At 36.3% G+C, this 17,835-nt stretch overlaps 1 protein-coding gene and 1 long non-coding RNA gene across 2 annotated transcripts; both read right to left on the minus strand.

The window, feature by feature from the left end:
* Positions 1 to 355: 355 nt before the first annotated feature.
* LOC147467872 (uncharacterized) lies at positions 356 to 17,069 on the minus strand. The gene is made up of 2 exons (XR_015190451.1): positions 11,628 to 17,069; positions 356 to 2,286 (listed from the first exon to the last, which is right to left on the minus strand). It is a non-coding gene; the product is annotated as an uncharacterized LOC147467872 (long non-coding RNA).
* Positions 7,969 to 11,601, minus strand: LOC147467873 (uncharacterized). The gene has a single exon (XM_086530660.1). The coding sequence runs from the start codon at positions 10,571 to 10,573 to the stop codon at positions 9,308 to 9,310; it is 1,266 nt and encodes a 421-aa protein (XP_086386786.1). The 5' UTR covers positions 10,574 to 11,601; the 3' UTR covers positions 7,969 to 9,307.
* Positions 17,070 to 17,835: the final 766 nt, after the last annotated feature.

Raw genomic sequence — 17,835 nt, forward strand, 5'->3', positions numbered from 1 at the left:
GGTCTCTTTATCTAATACTATATAAGGATTTCTTTGAAAAAATGAAGCATCTTTTGGAATGGCGATATCGTTCACCTTTCTATTCGCGAATAGTGCATCGTTTATACCTGTTTCTATACCAATTTTTTCATCGGTATTCCAAACCGTAACACTGTTTTCTATTGTTAGGTCTCGTAATCTTTCTCTCGGTCTAATTTCTATTTTTGAATCAGAATAATACTTTTCGATACATGCTGTTACTGAAAATATCTGTTTATACTCGGCTCCATCTTTTGACCTATGATTAATAATCCATCCTTTTATATTTGAAGACGAATGATTGATTACCGATAATCGTTTTAGTAAAATATAATACTCTATAGGATTAGACAAGTTTTTTATTAATGTCAATTCAGCATCCACGATACCGTCTGATTTGTCCGAAAAGGCGAGTGAACCGTCAAAGTGAATAGGATCCTCTGCATATAAAAGACAGTGTCCAGATGTCTTACCTGGTATAGGTTCTAAATTGCTAAATTGATTAGCCTTTATACCGAGGTTCGGAAGTAAATTGGGAAAATTATTCAGATATTTAAAACTAAAGAGATCGGGACTATATTTTACCGTTTCATAAAGACTTGCTGTTTGATTTTTATTACACTTTAAAAGAATTGCATCCTGGCATATCAATATAGGGACCATTTCAGGGAAAGGACTGTGTATGTAAACAAAATCATCATAGAATATAGCTTGTTTTGATTTAATACACACTCTATAGATTTCACCATATATGAGACATCGAGAGATTTCTTTCAGGATAATGGGCCTTCCCAAGGATCGAATAGTCGTATCCATGTAACCGAGAGGTCTCTCTTTATCATTCTTTCTATAAAACGTTATTCTAACTTCAACTGGAAGTCTACCTTGTGATATATTCGCCCTTGTAAGATATAAAGCTGATAATGATACTATTTCCTTATTTTCTCCCTTCTCCGACAAACGTATATGTATTTGTTTAATAGACAAAAGAGTAATCACAGAAGATGATGTATTGTTATTATTATTATTATCATATTCAATATTTTTATTCTTATCATCGACATTATAGTCATTAACATCATGATTTATCCTCTCTCTAATTTTTGAGGCAATGTAGTTTGCATGTTTCTCGTTTTCTATATCTTTAACAATGCACTCTATTTCTTGATCTATAAAATCATCAAGTTGGGATGATTCGACCTCACGAGTAAGTGTATTCATATTTTGAACGTTGTCATCTTTAATACTATATTTGTTAGATATCACATTATCGTCCGAATAAACTGATACTGTAGTAGTGGTATTTTTCGAATGTTTATAATTTGATGATATTATATATAATAAGAAAACTAACAATAATGCTATCAATAGAATAGCTAAAAGCCATATAAGTATAAATGAAAATGTGCTGTCAACTTTCATGGTAAGAAAAATATTTTTAATTCAGTAAGGTGTATTGATAAAAAAAATAATTATTGATGAAATTAACAGTTTGATATTTTTTACACTACAAGTTTTATTGTGATATATTCAACATTAGTCTAAAACTGGTACTCTTTATATTACTAAATATCTCAACCTGATATGTGTTCTTTTTATAATAATGGATAATCATAAAAATATATCAAACAAAATAAAAATTCTAAACTTGGAATTACTTAATGCCAAAAATAATAGTATATCAGTTTTTGAAGAAGCAGTAAAAAATATATCAATATATCTTTTGGAAGAAGCAGAGAGAGGTAGTTGGGGTGACGAACAAAGTGTAGAAAGTAAGAATGGACTTAATGAAAGACCCAAAACCAGTGATAGAGAAAAAGATATGGAAAATAAAAACTTAGGACTCTATGTTCCCGCTGAAATAAATCTGGATGCTTGGCGAGTAGGAGATCCGCTACAGATCTTTAAGGACGCGTACACTGCTCGGTTAATAGTAAACATTACTTTTCACCATAACAAGATTGCTGAAATTATATACATGTTAATATCAGAATTATTATTAATACTGAAAACAAATATTAATGAGGGTAAAAAACAGTTACAGGAATATGGTCGAGTAGAACCTATGTCTATTAACGAAATTGTAAAATCATTAGAAGGTATCATCAAAGAAAAGAAAATAGAGGTTGATCTTCAACGCTTTAGAGAAATAATAAATCAATTGGAAACTGAACTGATAAATTACGACAGAGAGTCAAGATTATCTGATTATTTTCTAGATAATATTCAAAAAAGTTATTCAACTAACCTTAGTTATAATAGTGATAACTTAGTGTTTTCAACTAATACCCATCGGTTATTCATTTCATATACCCATGTAATTTTAAAATCAATTTGGGGTAAGCCAATATAGCTTATCAAAGGTTATGTTAGAAATGCCAAATAAAAGGTCTACATTTATTAAATAAAAAATGAGCAAACATAACATAAAAACAGAAATTAGAAGTTGACATCAAAAGCAACTGAACAAAAAGGGAAATTACTAAGACTGAACAAAAAAGCACAAAAGTAAAACTGAACAAAATAAGCAATACTAAAATGGAAATAAAAATAAGCACTAAAAACGTCCAGCATAACAAGTTTAAATACTAATTAAAACACTTCAAACCACGCCCAATCACTATTGTCTTTCAAATAATGATCCGCCCCATATTGAACCTTGTAGATCCCAAAATCAATCCACATACTACTTAACTTAATAAAACTGGAGGGTAAGGTGGGGCCTTGCCAAGTACAAATCCAAAGCGCTAGCAACGTAAAAAGGTATACTGCCGTTTTTCTTAAAATTATGGCGACCGATGTCAACCCAATGGCAATCGCCAGAGGCGATTTGCCATAGCCATCTTACTGGTTCGATTTTTACTTTAACAAAAACATAATTACTAAAACCCTTTAAAATACTTCTTATTTAGCTGGAATCTTACAAACACGAAGTTTAAAACCTAAACAAAATAATGCTATAAAATATCATCAACTTTACCCCGAACATTAAAAGTGCAAAAGTAAAGGACACAAAATCAAATCATTTAAAAGAAAATTTTAGAATAACGAAACAAAGAGGAATCATAAATAACCAGTGCATAGAAGAAAAAAAGAAATGAATTAACACTTCAGCTGAACTATATTAAAATGAACTTTAAAAACATAATACCACCTAACAAAATAAATAAAAGCGTCTGCACGTAAAACTGCCAAGAAATCCACACGTATGGTCACCCTTCCCGACTTAACAGACTCCTTGCGAGACAGAACATAAATCATAGGGCAGTACCAATTTTTCTCGGGTTACTAATAGTAAAACCCTATATGTCACTACCATCAAACCACCCCCGGCAATGGATCCGAAGCTGCCGCTAGCGCTAAAAAATTACGAGGAATTCCTACTCGCAATTGTCCCCCTCGCAATTCATAAAACCAACAGCTGACCAGAGCCCACCCTAGGATTGGCAGGTGCTTTGGCATCGGGCCTACAAGATAACAAGCAGGAATTCGCCTATCCAAAACATTACACTTGGCAAGCCGTAGGAACTAGAAAAGCGCTGCTCACACAGCAAGATCAGGGTCTTGAAAGCAACAGGTCAGTCACATTCAAACAGACCAGTCAGAAAAGTAGCGGTGGCAGTTGTTTAGGGACAATCAAGGACAAAGGCACGGAGTTTACATCAAAGAGAGCCATGCTCTGTTTATAGATATTCAAGAAAAATCTAAAAGCTTTTTTCTAATTAGCAGGCCTGGATCGATCGACCTGGAAACCTGGTAAAACTCTCCGTAAAACATCTCGTATAACAACTTCATTAAAACCATAAAACTCATAAAACTTTCTTAAACACAACAATTCATCAAAACTTGCATACAAACTTTCATAAAACTCATAAAACTTTCATTAAAACTAAAAGAAGCACTACCCGCACGTCATTCATAAGTACTTAACCAACCATTAAAAAAAATATAACCAACACCTAACTTCAATAAACCCTACTGCACCAAATACTTCCAGGGAATTACGGCCACCAACCAACAACCACCCAAACCCAAAACTTTTTCTTAAAGAACAAAAATATACATGAATGAAATAAAACAGTTCATCAAGACAATATTAAACTACTGTATGGAGAAACAAATAAAAGTGAAAAAAGCTTCAACACCAGGCAGAACAGCACACTGCAGATAATACTCTCTAATTAAAGCTCATTTTAACCTATACAGGGTATTAAACGCTATTGGAAAGGGTTTCAGTTCTGGTCAGAGCAAACCATTTTCACCAACACTGACACTGAGAGAGTGGTCACTTATTTGCAACCCCTACTCTCCCCTCCTCCTCTCTAAACACTATTGGCCACTGCTTTCCTTATCTGGTTTTTTTCTCATTATCTTCAGGACACAACATGGAAGTAGTCTTTTCTTCTCCATCTTCACCGGTACAGCATGGAAAAAAACTATGACGCAGGGAGGTCTCAGGAGCACAAGCTGCTAATAAAACCGGCCTAAAGAAAGCCACACTCTCTCCTCCTGACATACGGATCCCTCAACTTCATCTGGGATCGGGTGTTCATCTCATCTGCATCAAGGTTCCAACTTCGTCCTCATGATGCAAGTGTACAAGTGTCACTAGGGGACCATGTGTTGGAAAGTAAGGGTTTAAATGTAGTTAATCAATGAGCCTTCCTTACTCACGAGATTCACCATATAAATTTCTCCACTAGAAACACAAACAAGGTCGCCGTAAGCGTGTGTGGTAGGACGACGGGTAGTCCCACCCCCAACTTTCTTGATTTATCCACGCGGGCAAGGTCAGGGTCTTCCCAACGTGGTTGTGTGAAAGGGTGTTGTGTGTGTTGTGTGTTTCTGTGTTTTCTGTTGTTTTCGTCATGCCAGGCCTGTTTGGCCAACTCTTTGTTAGTGTGAGGAGAGGACTCTAGTGACTTAGTGATCCTTCCTTTTTTTTAAAGACAGTGATCTTCTCACCTTCTTATCATAGTAGTCGATTCTTCGTCCATACGGTGCGAGATGTTGCGAGAGCTCTTCTACTTGCTTCCTTCAAGGGGGAGCAAGCAGCCCAAGCTAATTGCAATTTATGCCGTTTACGTAAGATAAACTAACCCACATATGCTCCGTAACACTAAACCATTCTCTGGGGTTGTGGGTTTTTGTTTCTTTAGGGCGTTAGGGGTATATGGTTTTTAGGTAGCGTTCATCTTTCCATCATACACCGGTTTCAAAGTCATCCCTATTGGTTCTCAAATATCCACAGCCATGACCCTGTTTGAAAAAAATAAGTGCAATGGTTTGATCCATCACCGGGCCGCCGATCGATGATTGAAGCAAAGTGTGTAGTGTTCAGTGCAAACCTTACCTGGGGAAGGATAGGGAAGGATGATTATCATCCCAGAAGTAGGTTGCATGGTCACATAGAGCAAAAGCAGTCAGTGCCTCCTTCACCACCCTGTTGGTTCTTTCAACCATACCGTTTTTTTAGATTTAGGGTTATATGGCACTGTAAATCTTGAATTTGATCTTGAGCTCTCGCACACAGCAGCTAGAAGCTGGTTATTAAATTCTGCTCCTCCATCTGCCTGCAACTCCAAAGGAGGACCATAATAATAAAATAAATATAAACGGTTATAAAATTATCAATGATAGCTGTGGCAATAGTCTCAGATCTCTTATTCTGGAGCGGAACTAGCTCCACAAATCGGGACAACTGTGTCTACTATCACTAAAACATAAAGGTTTCCCTTCTCAGAAAGGGGTTTGTTGTTATTGGTAGCTGTGGTTGGGTGGTGTCCCAAGTTGGTTTTTTGGGTGGTAGTTTTTTGGGGCGTGGGGTGGTAGGTTTAGCTAGCTGGTTAGCTGGTTTTAGGTAGTGGGTGGGTTTTAGTGGTAGCTGTTTTTGGTTTGTTTATAGCTGGGTGTGGTTTTGCTGGATCAGCGTCTGCTGATACACTCTCAAGAGGGCGTGACACTTAGAACACTGGACACTTTGTCGTTGTGCGTTGACACTTTGGTGTTGCATTGGCAGCAGCAGCAGCAAAAAAAAGCAAGTGGTGCATCCCTAAAGGAATGTCCTTTCTTTAATTGGCAGTTTTGGCAGGATTTAACAAACTTCTTTTTGTAGGACAGCATATTCTGGAAGAAGAACAAAGATTTCAGTTTGTTATATGTCCTAAAGATTCCAGGATGGGCGGTAAGGGGTGAGGCATGCAAAAGACGTATGGCAGAGTCCCTCAGATGTCTAGGAACGACAACACGGAGAATTTTATCACTGGACTCGTGCAAATTATAGAGTACTCCATTGGCCATCTCAAACTCTGCTAAAGAAGCGGGTTGTCAACTTGGTTGATGGTACTGGGCCTCCCTCTAAGTATTTGATGGCCAGTTTGCCAGGTAGGGTCCTTCAGCTGTTCACTCCTCAAGGACTGCAGGGTCATTATTCTCTAGAATTTTGCTGCGGCAATGGTACCGTTGTGGCTCGTGAGATCATATCTGGAACATGATGAAACGTCCCCTTTTTGTACAAAATGTCAAAGTTGTAGTGCTGTAGTTCTATGCACCATCGTGACATCTCGGACTTTTAGTCTTTCTTGTAAAAACATATACAAGGGGTCGGTGATCTGTGTAAACAGTGAACTTACGCCCATACACATAAGGATCAAAAGCCCTTACAGCCTCTACAACAGCAAGTGCCTCGCTGTCGTTGCACTATAGCGGGATTCTGCCCCATTTTTCTTTCTCAGAGAAGTATGCCACAGCATGTGGCACACCCTGAGAGTCTTGCTGCATCAGACATGCTCCAATGGCAACTTTGGAGGCATCACAGTGAATCTGGAAATCCTTGTTATAGTCAGGATTTTGTAGAGCAGGAGCTGAAATCAGAGCAGATTTCAGATTATCAAAACCTGTTGGCATTCCTGTGTCCAGAGAAATTTGGTGTTCTTTCTGGTCAAACATGTAAGTGGAGCAGCTATTTTAGCAAATCCAGCAATATGCCGTCTAAAAAATCCAGCCGCACCTAGGAAATTCTGCGGACATCATTCCCTTCACATCTTTTGGCCGGCTCATCTCTGCAATGGCTTGCAACTTCTCAGGATTAGGTCGTATGCCTTCAGCTGAAACTTCAAATCCTAGGAACTTAAACTTCCGCACACCAATATCACATTTATTAGGATTTAAACATAATCCTGCTTTGTGCAATAGTGAAAGCGTCTCATCCAGGTGCATTAGGTGCTCATCCATGTTCCTACTAAAAATGACCACATCGTCCAAATATGCAGCTGTATGACGACCTAAAACAGAGGATAAAACCATATTAATTGTTCTTTGGAAGGTTTGCGGGGCAGTCTTTAGTCCATATGGCATACGGTTAAATTGCCACACTCTTGCTCCATCACTGAATGCCGTTTTCGGACGATCTGTAGGTTCAACAGGGATGGCCCAATATGCTGAACGAGCATCCAATGAAGTGAAAATACAGCTCTGATGGAGATCATCAATAACCTGCTGGATTTGGGGAAGTGGATAAGAATCAAAGGTAGTTAAGGCGTTTATAGTCCTGAAATCCACACAAAACCTAACTGTTCCATCCTTCTTTCTTACCAGTACAACAGGTGAGAGCCATGGACTTGTCGAAGGCTCAATGACACCTGCCTTAGCCATTGCATCACATTGCTCACGGATTGTGTTACGTGCAGTTTGTGGTAGTCTCCACTGTCTTGTAACAGTAGGTAGTGCATCACCTGTAGGAATATGGTGGGTTATTCCAGGAATGGTTCCTATGGCCATAGTATCAGATGTGAAGAGCCCAGAAAACTTTTGCAATAGACCTTGTATCCTTGATCTATCTGGTTCGCTCAAATGATCCAGAGGGGGTAACCTCTCAGAAGTACCATCTTTAGCAGGAGCAAGAAGGTTGGTAAGTGCTGGGGCCGTAACAGCACCAGCCTGCAATTCACCAATCACGGTAGCACCAGTCTGTGTGGTTATATTTCCAGGTAGTTCAGTGGACACAAAGGAATCACTATCCTCATTTCCTGGCTGGGCATGCAGATTCTCTTCTGGCAAGGGATCAAAGTTGAAATCCGGGAAAACATCAAATCGTCTGAACCATATCCAAAATCTAGTTGTCCATAATGTTCATCAAATTCATCATCCTCAAAAGTAAATTCTTCATCTAGAACCTCGGTGCTCATCACAAACTTACTTGATGTACCGACTGGGCATTTGAGAGTGTCTGGCTTTGTAGAGGAGTCAACATTTGAGCGGCTGTGGATAGGTGATGCGGCACTGGGTGGAACAGCAACAGGTAAGCGGTCATCAGGCGGAGCGGCAACAGGTAAGCGTTCATCAGGCGGAGCGGCAACAGGTAAGCGGTCATCAGGCGGAGCGGCAACAGGTAAGCGGTCATCAGGCGGAGCGGCAACAGGTAAGCGGTCATCAGGTGGAGCGTCAACAGGTAAGCGGTCATCGGGCGGAGCGGCAACAGTAAGCGGTCATCAGGCGGAGCGGCAACAGGTAAGCGGTCATCAGGCGGAGCGGCAACAGGTAAGTCATCATCTGGTGTTATAAGGGATTGAACATCAGACAAGGTTGCAAGCAATGTGCCCCCTTTCAATCTCAGTGGTTTATTGCTTGTATTAATAACCCAAAGAGGTATAATGCCGTTGGTTGGGGCAACTACAGTTTTTGGCATAATAATTGTATCACCTGACGGTTCAACCAGAAGTGTCGGTGACTTGGCAAAGTCAGGAGGTACTTTAGCTGGGACAAATCTTCCTGCCTTTGGTTGGATTGTGATGGATGAACATACTCGAGCTTTAGGAGTGTCTTTGGCAATTTTTGAAGTGATTCCGGGGTACCTTTGCTTACAACGGTAATCTGGAGGCTTGGACAGTCTGTAAATAGAACAGGGAGCTTAACTCCATCAAATAAAAGGAAGTTCTGAGGAGGGAATTTCTTATGCACTAGTGCATGGCTTGCGCGTCTCAGGACATCCATGCCGATGAGCATATCACCCGGAAAGTTAATGCCATTGACGACACACACTCGATGTGAAAAGGATTTGTCCACGTTAAGTTGAATCCGAACATCAGACTCTCCAATTACATTAAGCTCCTTCCCAGACACACCTGCAAGTAGCTTCCGAGATTCATGGATCTGCTTTAAATGGATCTTATTACGTATAGATGCTTTTAGGAGCGTAACTTCACTGCCAGTATCTATTAAGCATCGCAATCTTATACCATTTACCTGTACATTGACCATGGGTCTTCCTGCCTTACTCTTGGATACATTCCTACTTCGAGCCCGTTGGCAAGGTGTCAGGGTCAGTACGGACTCGCTCTCTGGCCTGACTTTCTGAAAAGGGACAATTTCTCCGACCATGTCCAGCTTCTCCACATCGCCAACAGACAAAACCCTTAGGTTTTTCATGGCAATCACGTGTCGTGTGTCCTCTTTGACGATGGAATGCACAGTATGGGCGGTCTCCAACTGCAGCTGTTGTTACCTCAGGTGAACCTGTATGATGGAGAGAAGTTGAGATGGGAGTAAACTTATATCTGGAACTACCAGATCTAGCTCTCTGACGAATACTCCAAACACCGGTCACTACAGCGGCAAGATCTTCTAAAGTACCATTTTCTTGGCCAGCAACACTTTCTTGCAACCAAAATGGCAAAGCTTCAACAAAAGTTCTCCTAATAAGTTCTTTAGGCTTATCAGTTATGCCTGGTAAATCTCGCCAGCCAGACAATACAGCACCTTCAATTTCCAGTAGCAAATCTTGAGGACTTTGGTGTTCACGCAGCCGCTTGTCTGAAAGTTGACGGAGAAATTCTGAGGCAGTTGTGGTGCCGCAAAACTTATGCCTAATGCGTAAAGAAAACTGCTGCCAGTCAACTATACCATCAAAAAGTGTTGAATTGATTACCCTTTCTGCATTCCCGCGGCAATGGATCCTTGCAGCTCTAATTCTAGAGGCATCACCGGCCAGCTGCAACTCGATCTGACGAATCCAGTGATCTACCTCATTATTCCTTTGTAGAGGATTGGAAGCGGGCGTTTTTGCCTCAAACAATGGGATGTGTGCACGAGGTTCAGCAAACGTCATTGGAGCTAAAGTGGCATGCTGAGGTGGGAATCTAGGCAATAGGTTCCCCAGTATCTGAGGGTCAGGTCTATTATTACTGGAATTAGTTCGAATTACAGTTTGAGGGCTTTGGGCCTCCTCAGGATCCCGTTCGGCTTCATGATCCGACTCAAAGTCTGTATCAGTGACAGACTGCAGAGGCTCACGGGCTGGATCTGTGACCTGTCTATTGACAATCTGCCGTAATGCAGCACACTCTGTAGCTAAGTTATCATTTCGGCTGTGCATTTCCCTTACCTCAGAACGCAACTCTCTCATCTGACTAACTAAGTCCTCTAAAAGAGCTTGCATGGGTTGCTGTGCTTGGATTGGTGCCAATTGGGCACTTGCTCCCTCAGGTTCTCCCTGAGACTCATCTCGCTGACTGTTACGTGTCGTCATTGTTCCCTTCTTCTTGCTCGGCTCACCCATATTCCGTCACCAAAAGCTGTCAGAGGGATTAGTTTATATGGAAATGTAATAAAAAAATAAAATCAGCACGAACTGCATGTAGGAGATCAGCAAACCTGAAACAATTATCGTTCTTTAATTTTCCTTGGTTTTGCTCACTGCCTGCCTCATTTAATTAGCACCTTTTCGATGGCACTGGAGCTGCTGCCTTGAAAGAAAACTTACAAAAGGATCATGCCTACAATTACAACCTACAAAAGAAAAATGTTACAACACCAGGATTATACAGGAACACTTTCAAAGTTCATGGGCATCACAAATGTATAACAAACGAAATGCATAAAATGGATTAGAGTAAAAGTCAGTCACAAAATACACAAAGTAATAACTTAGGGTAAAACATTACAAAATCATAAAACAATCAAAATAAAAAAGACCAAAGCAAAAATACAAATATACACCACAACATAACTTATTTAAAACATGCAAGGTAATAAAATTAAACGAAACACAAAACGTGGACATACTTGGAATGAAATACTGTAAAACCAAAAGAAAATACAAAACGAAAACATAAAATTCATTAAAAACTGAACATAAAACAATGTGCAATGTTACATAAAACAAAAACTCAATAAAACCAGTTGTTGCATGATTACAACTAAAAGTGCGGTCAGATACTCAAAACAAACAACTAAAAACCGGCTCTGGAACCGTCGACCAAGCAAACTGCAAATCCCCAAGCTGCCACCATTATTTGGGTTGTAGTGTTTCACTAATACCCATCGGGTTATTCATTTCATATCATGTAATTTTAAATCAATTGGGGTAGCCAATATAGCTTATCAAAGGTTATGTTAGAAATGCAAATAAAAGGTCTACATTTATTAAATAAAAATGAGCAAACAAGAACATAAAAGAACAGAAATTAGAATTGACATAAAAGCAACTGAACATAAAAGGGAAATACTAAAACTGAACAAAAAGCACAAAAGTAAAACTGAACAAAATAAGCAATACTAAAATGAAATAAAAATAAGCACTAAAAACGGTCCAGCATAACAAGTTTAAATACGACTAAACTCATCCCCAATGACGGATGTTTACATATAATTGATGATGATATACCATTTTCAATTGAAACAATTTCCTCGATATTTCCAAGTACTAGGAGAAAAAGACCCCTAAAAAATATCATCGGGAATCCACCCGATAAAAATGATAAAGACGACCCGTGGGTAAAAGAACGCGAACAGACCGGGTATTCTATTGATTCATTTCACAGTATTTGGATGAGTGAATTTGCAGATTACCCCATAAATCTAGTAAACAAAATTATTGAAGATATACTCTCGAAATATATTATTCCTTTAAAAGATGTATTCCACATTTGTCTCCATATAAAGGCCCATTTAAAATGTGCAAGAAGTATTAAATCTACCTGGTATGATAATGTAACATGTGTTTACGAATTACCACCCATATATTCTATACAAGACACCTGGTTAGAATTGGAGAACACATTGAATATATACGCTTATGTCGCAAAGGTATTTTTGAATATTTATGAATTATTTTCATCTTCAAATAAATTACAAGATGATTGGACTCACACAAAGGAAATATATATCAATACAATGGAACTTTTAGAAAGCATACCAGTCTTTTTGTTTGACACTAAATGGATGGATGAACATATTTATTCTTGGCCCTACACCAAGAGATTGATTCATCAGCTACCGATCAAGGACTATTTATCTGAAAATTATCTTTTAAAGACAGCATTGATAGTTCCACCTAATACCCTTAATCCTATCACCGAGATAGAAAGTAAGGATGGAATAATTATACGATTAAAAATTAAAGCTATAGAACGTATAATACAATTGAGAACAACTATACATGATATTTTCGATGATGGTTTTGTTACTGTTATGAATGATACCCATAAAACAACTCGTACATCATGTACTAGCGACAGCACCACCAAACATGATACTGATGTAAATGATCTTGATATTAACATTTTAATTGACGGTCCATTAAAGAATAATCCATATATAGTACACCCCTTATATAATCTCAAAGTAATACATCAGGATAATTTGAGCACCCCGGGGCTTGCTTCACTAGAAGAGTGGGATGCACGATATTACCTCTCTAGCGAGAATGGTGTGTTATCATCTTCAGTAACTAATAAGAATGTAAATAATAATAATAATAATAATAATAATACAAACAGTCACTCACCGTGGTTCTGGAGAAGTTTGCCCTTGTTTAAACCATCTCTTTTAAAAAATTCTTCAAGTTCTTTACCTTGTAAGTTTTGGGAAACAGCATTATGTCAGATATGTAATTCACAATACGATTACAATCAAAGGAGTTATAGTAAAAATACTGAAATTCTTGAAAATATGATAATGAAAATAGAAAGCACAGAATCGTTAAAAGAACAAAATAAAATAAAAGATATTGAGACTATTGTGATTCAAGATAAACAATTGGAAAGTTATGAAAAACAAGAAGAACGAAGATCAAGAAATGTTGAGAGAAGTATATTTATTACAATTTTATGTAAAAACTTGTTAACGACACTTGTAAATATTAATGTATAATACATATATTTTTTTCATATATGTATTATACATTAATATTTACAAAATATTGTAATAATTTTTTTTTTTCTTTTTCAAAACATACCTTTAAGTATGAAAAGATGTATTGTATATGTATATATTTTTATATAGAAGAGAACATATACTAATAATACTATACCATTAAGAACAAAGAACTTGTTAGTAGATATACAATATACAATAAATTATCATGAGCGTTTTAAAGAGAAAACAACAACAAAAACAAAAGGATATATCTCAAAAAATCAAATCGAGACGTTATTCCATATCTGGTATGGAAGAATCTATAAATAATGATGATGATGATGATGATGAATCAATCATCTCTGTAAAATCTGATTCAAGTAATAATACCGTTGCTTCTAATGTTTACAGTGAATATTCCGATAGTAGCTCTATGGATTCAGATACCCATGATCAATATGGTAATGAGGCTGGGTATTTGGAGAATTCTATGACTGACCATATAGAGACATTTTTAGCGGAAATCATGGGACTTCTATCATCACTTGAATATAGAATAGGGAATTTACGTGAAAAAAAAAAAGAGATTAACCAGTATGGTAGGTCTATAAAATGTGGATTGGGGAGGCTCGAGCAAAATCTTTTAAATAAAGAAAATGATACAGATGGGTAATAAAAACAAGTCAATCATTTGTTTATATATTTTAATATGTAATACTATATATACCAACTTTATTAATTACATTACATCTTAGATTGAATACTAAATAAAAAAAAATGATGAAAGTGTCTTTTACTTTCCATTATAAGACATACCTTTTCTAAAGATTTACCAGTTGTATATTTATCTTTTTCTTTACATAAAATTTAATACACAACTCTTGTATCTGCAATAAAAAAATCTAAAATCTGTTTAGACGGTTTTAAGGAGGTTAAATTTACATCTTTGATGACCTCAAGATCAGTTAAGCGTAATAATGCAATTGATGCAAGATTTTATTTGAACTCTAGCTGACTTCTTTACAACTATTACATTGATCAAAATGAAAGTGATCCTTAAGAATAATCTGTATCAATGTTCATTCGGGTATTTCTACAACAAACCCTTATATTTACACAATAATGAGAAATATTATTCAATGATGCTTGCTGGTTCACTTACTCATCTAGTATATATTTATCTGATCTATTTACAGAGATAGCGTATCACTGTGATTGTTATATATTTTAGATAATTAATAATTTCATATTGTATATTTGCAAGAGTTAAAATTATTGTAATTCCAGAAATGTCAAACAATGCCAATGGTTGAGAACCAGTCACAGAAATGTCAAACAATGCCAATGGTTGAGAACCAGTCAAGCGCTATTATATGTTATATTTAATTTCTCAATCATCTCCATTAGGACATGAATCAGTGGTATCAGCATAACTAAAATCACAGGAATCCGATTCATCTGTAATTCTTGGTTTCTTTGCGCGATCATAATCTTTTTTAACTATAATTACATGGTTAGTATTTTTCAATTTCATAAACTTGTCAGCAAAATTATTTATCATTTCTACATATCGTGTCCAATTGCCACCAGCTAATTCGCAGCCTATCTTATATGGAAAGACAACCGTATCTATGTCAGCATGATTATTTGCTAAGATCTCTAACAAATTATCCAGACAAGTACACATATATTCTTCACGTGTATCATATGTATCCAAGGTGATACCTTTCATCAAATCATCATCTTTAACTGAAACGTTATATTGTCCTGGCTTTCCATACATATACTGACTAAAGAGATTCGCCACACAGGGAGTACCTTTACAAAACTCGAGAGATCCAGGTACTCCTCTTGATTGAGGATCGGCAATGTTTGTGTACTTTCCTTTACGACGCGCATAAGAGTTTGCGTATAAACCAAACATGTTGGCTATGTCTTTAGAAAGACCGTGGGTTTTCAGTGCTACACAATTACATTGTTGGCAGATACAAACATTCGGTTTTCTAAATGTTAAATCAAATATATCACCATCAATTAACTGATATTGGGGATTCTTTGCCATATTGTAATACGGGGAATAGAGATGTAGATTCTATCTTTTGATTGGACGAGGATAGAATATGGTATAAGATCTGTGAGAATTATGTCTACTCTATATTTATTTTTTTCATATCTTAAAGCCCGTCCATATGAATTTTTTTAATGAATATAAATATTTATTATTAATAATATAATATTTATAAATGGTTATTTTTGTATCTTACAAGATAAATTCTAGTTTCTTCATATATATATATGATTTATTATTACAGGATAATATAGTAAAATATATTGTAAATATTTATATCATATATTAAACATTGAAGACATACATGTTTCATTTTCTAATAACATAATATATGAAACAATACATCAGATGCGAATTAATGTGGAATACTGAGGGATTATAATTACATCATGGATGATAACAGCACGATTTCACTGCCAAATGATGATCATGACATGGATACAATAACGACACTGCCAAATGAAGATCATGACATGGATGATAATACCGCGACTTTAACACCTGGTACTGTAATAGGGTTTCCTAATCATGATTACCATATGGAAACTATTAATACAGCTTTAACAACCGGTACATTACAGGTACAGCAAAATGATAACCCCATCAGGTATGATAACAACACAGAATGTGTATCACCAGATGATAATAGTGATATGATTGAGGCCTCGTCTCACTTAACAGGAGAATATGATGGTAATAGAAAAGATGATAATACAGAAAGTATGGAGACAACTGAAATCGCCTGTAAACGAAAACTAGAAATACAAAAAGAAGCAACACCACTACCAGTAAAGGAGGTAGATACTAATCAAAGTAATAACCCATCGATACAAAAAGAACCATCAAAACAAAAAAGTCAAAAAAGAAGAAAATTAGAACCCTCAATACCGGTAACAGATAGATCCTCGGAATCAGTACAAAAAAATAAAAAATCTCATATTCAAACAGGGGCGACATCACCAGTAATAGATTCATGTACCGATCAAAGTAAACCTGTAAGTGAGACTCACGTAGAACAAACAAGAGGGAAAGAAAAAGGAATAGAGGCATCATCATTGGTAATAGATTCATGTACCGATCAAATTAAACCTGTAAGTGAGACTCAAGTAGAACAAACAAAAGAGGAAGAACAAGAAATAGAGGCATCATCATTGGTAATAGAATCATGTATCGATCAAAGTAAACCTGTAAATGAGACTCAAGTAGAGCAAAAGAAAGAAGAAAGAGGAATAGAGGCATCATCATTGGTAATAGAATCATGTATCGATCAAAGTAAACCTGTAAATGAGACTCAAGTAGAGCAAAAGAAAGAAGAAAAAGGAATAGAGACATCATCACCAATAACAGAACCAAAGGCCTCGAAAAAATTATCCTCAACAAGAAGAAAAATTACCGGTCAAAGTAAACATATATACAAGATACGTACGGAAAAAATAAAAAAAGCAAAGGAGAAACGACTAGAATCAGTAAGAAAAAGATTATCCTCAACAAAAAGAAAAAATACCTATCAAAGTCAACATCTGCACGAGACACAAAATGTATGTAGGGAAAAAAGAAAAAAAAAAGCAAAGGAGAAACGACTAGAATCAGTAAGAAATATCCATCAAAGTGAACACTCAAAAGAGACTCAAGTAGAACAAATAAAAGATGAAGAAAAAGAAGTAGAGGCAATATCACCGGTAATAATAGAACAAAAAGAAGAAGAAAAAGGAATAGAGACATCATCACCAATAACAGAACCAAAATCCTCGAAAAGATTATCCTCAACAAAAAGAAAAAATACCGATCAAAGTCAACATCTGCACGAGACACAAAATGTATGTAGGGAAAAAAGAAAAAAAAAAGCAAAGGAGAAACGACCAGAATCAGTAAAAAATATCCATCAAAGTGAAACTAAATCTCAAAAAAGGAAAAAACCAAAACAACAAAGAGACGATAACGAAACAGAGGTAGTGTCATTAGTAAAAAAAAGAAATACCAGTCAAAGTAAACTCCTGGAAAAGATACAGATTGAAGAAATAGGAAAAAAAGAAAAAGAAGAAGGGGCAGCAATACCAGTAGAATCTATATGGCAAGGGTTTTACAGTCTCAAAAAATATGTTTCATTATATACCAACACTAAAGATACAGGAGAAATAGTCTGTACTTATGATAATGTTTTTACGAATATCGATTCTTATACCAATCCCGGTCTGGTTAAAATAAATATTGAAAAAATAACACCCCAACTTGTACAGCATATGCATATTAATAGTGATACTGAACAAAGTAATTCAGCAATTGACGCTATCGCTCAGTATTTATTCAATTATCTAGAAGATGAATGTTATATTAAAGAGCATTATGGTAAATTATACGATATAGATATCACTTCAAACATTATTGAAATGATTGGTAATTCATTTGTTTGGAAGAGTATATTCTTGTTTTATATCATTATAAAATACCACAAGTTGTATAATATAGAAAATGAATCTATTTTAGATATTGTTAATAGATTGAGTAAGGATCATGCTTCTATAAATCAAAAATGCACCAATCTATTGAGTATGTTGAAGAATGATGATCTCATAACTGATGATGATTCCAGATATTCTTTTCTATGCAACTGTATA

The sequence above is a fragment of the Penaeus japonicus genome, unplaced genomic scaffold (genome assembly GCF_977035675.1).
Source record: "Penaeus japonicus unplaced genomic scaffold, GWHDUDI00000001_assembly GWHDUDI00000033, whole genome shotgun sequence".
NCBI classification, from domain to species: Eukaryota; Metazoa; Arthropoda; class Malacostraca; order Decapoda; family Penaeidae; genus Penaeus; species Penaeus japonicus.

Coding starts and splice junctions, on each gene's coding strand:
- LOC147467873 (XM_086530660.1), bottom strand. CDS start 10,573: ATGGGTGAGCCGAGCAAGAAGAAGGGAACAATGACGACACGTAACAGT.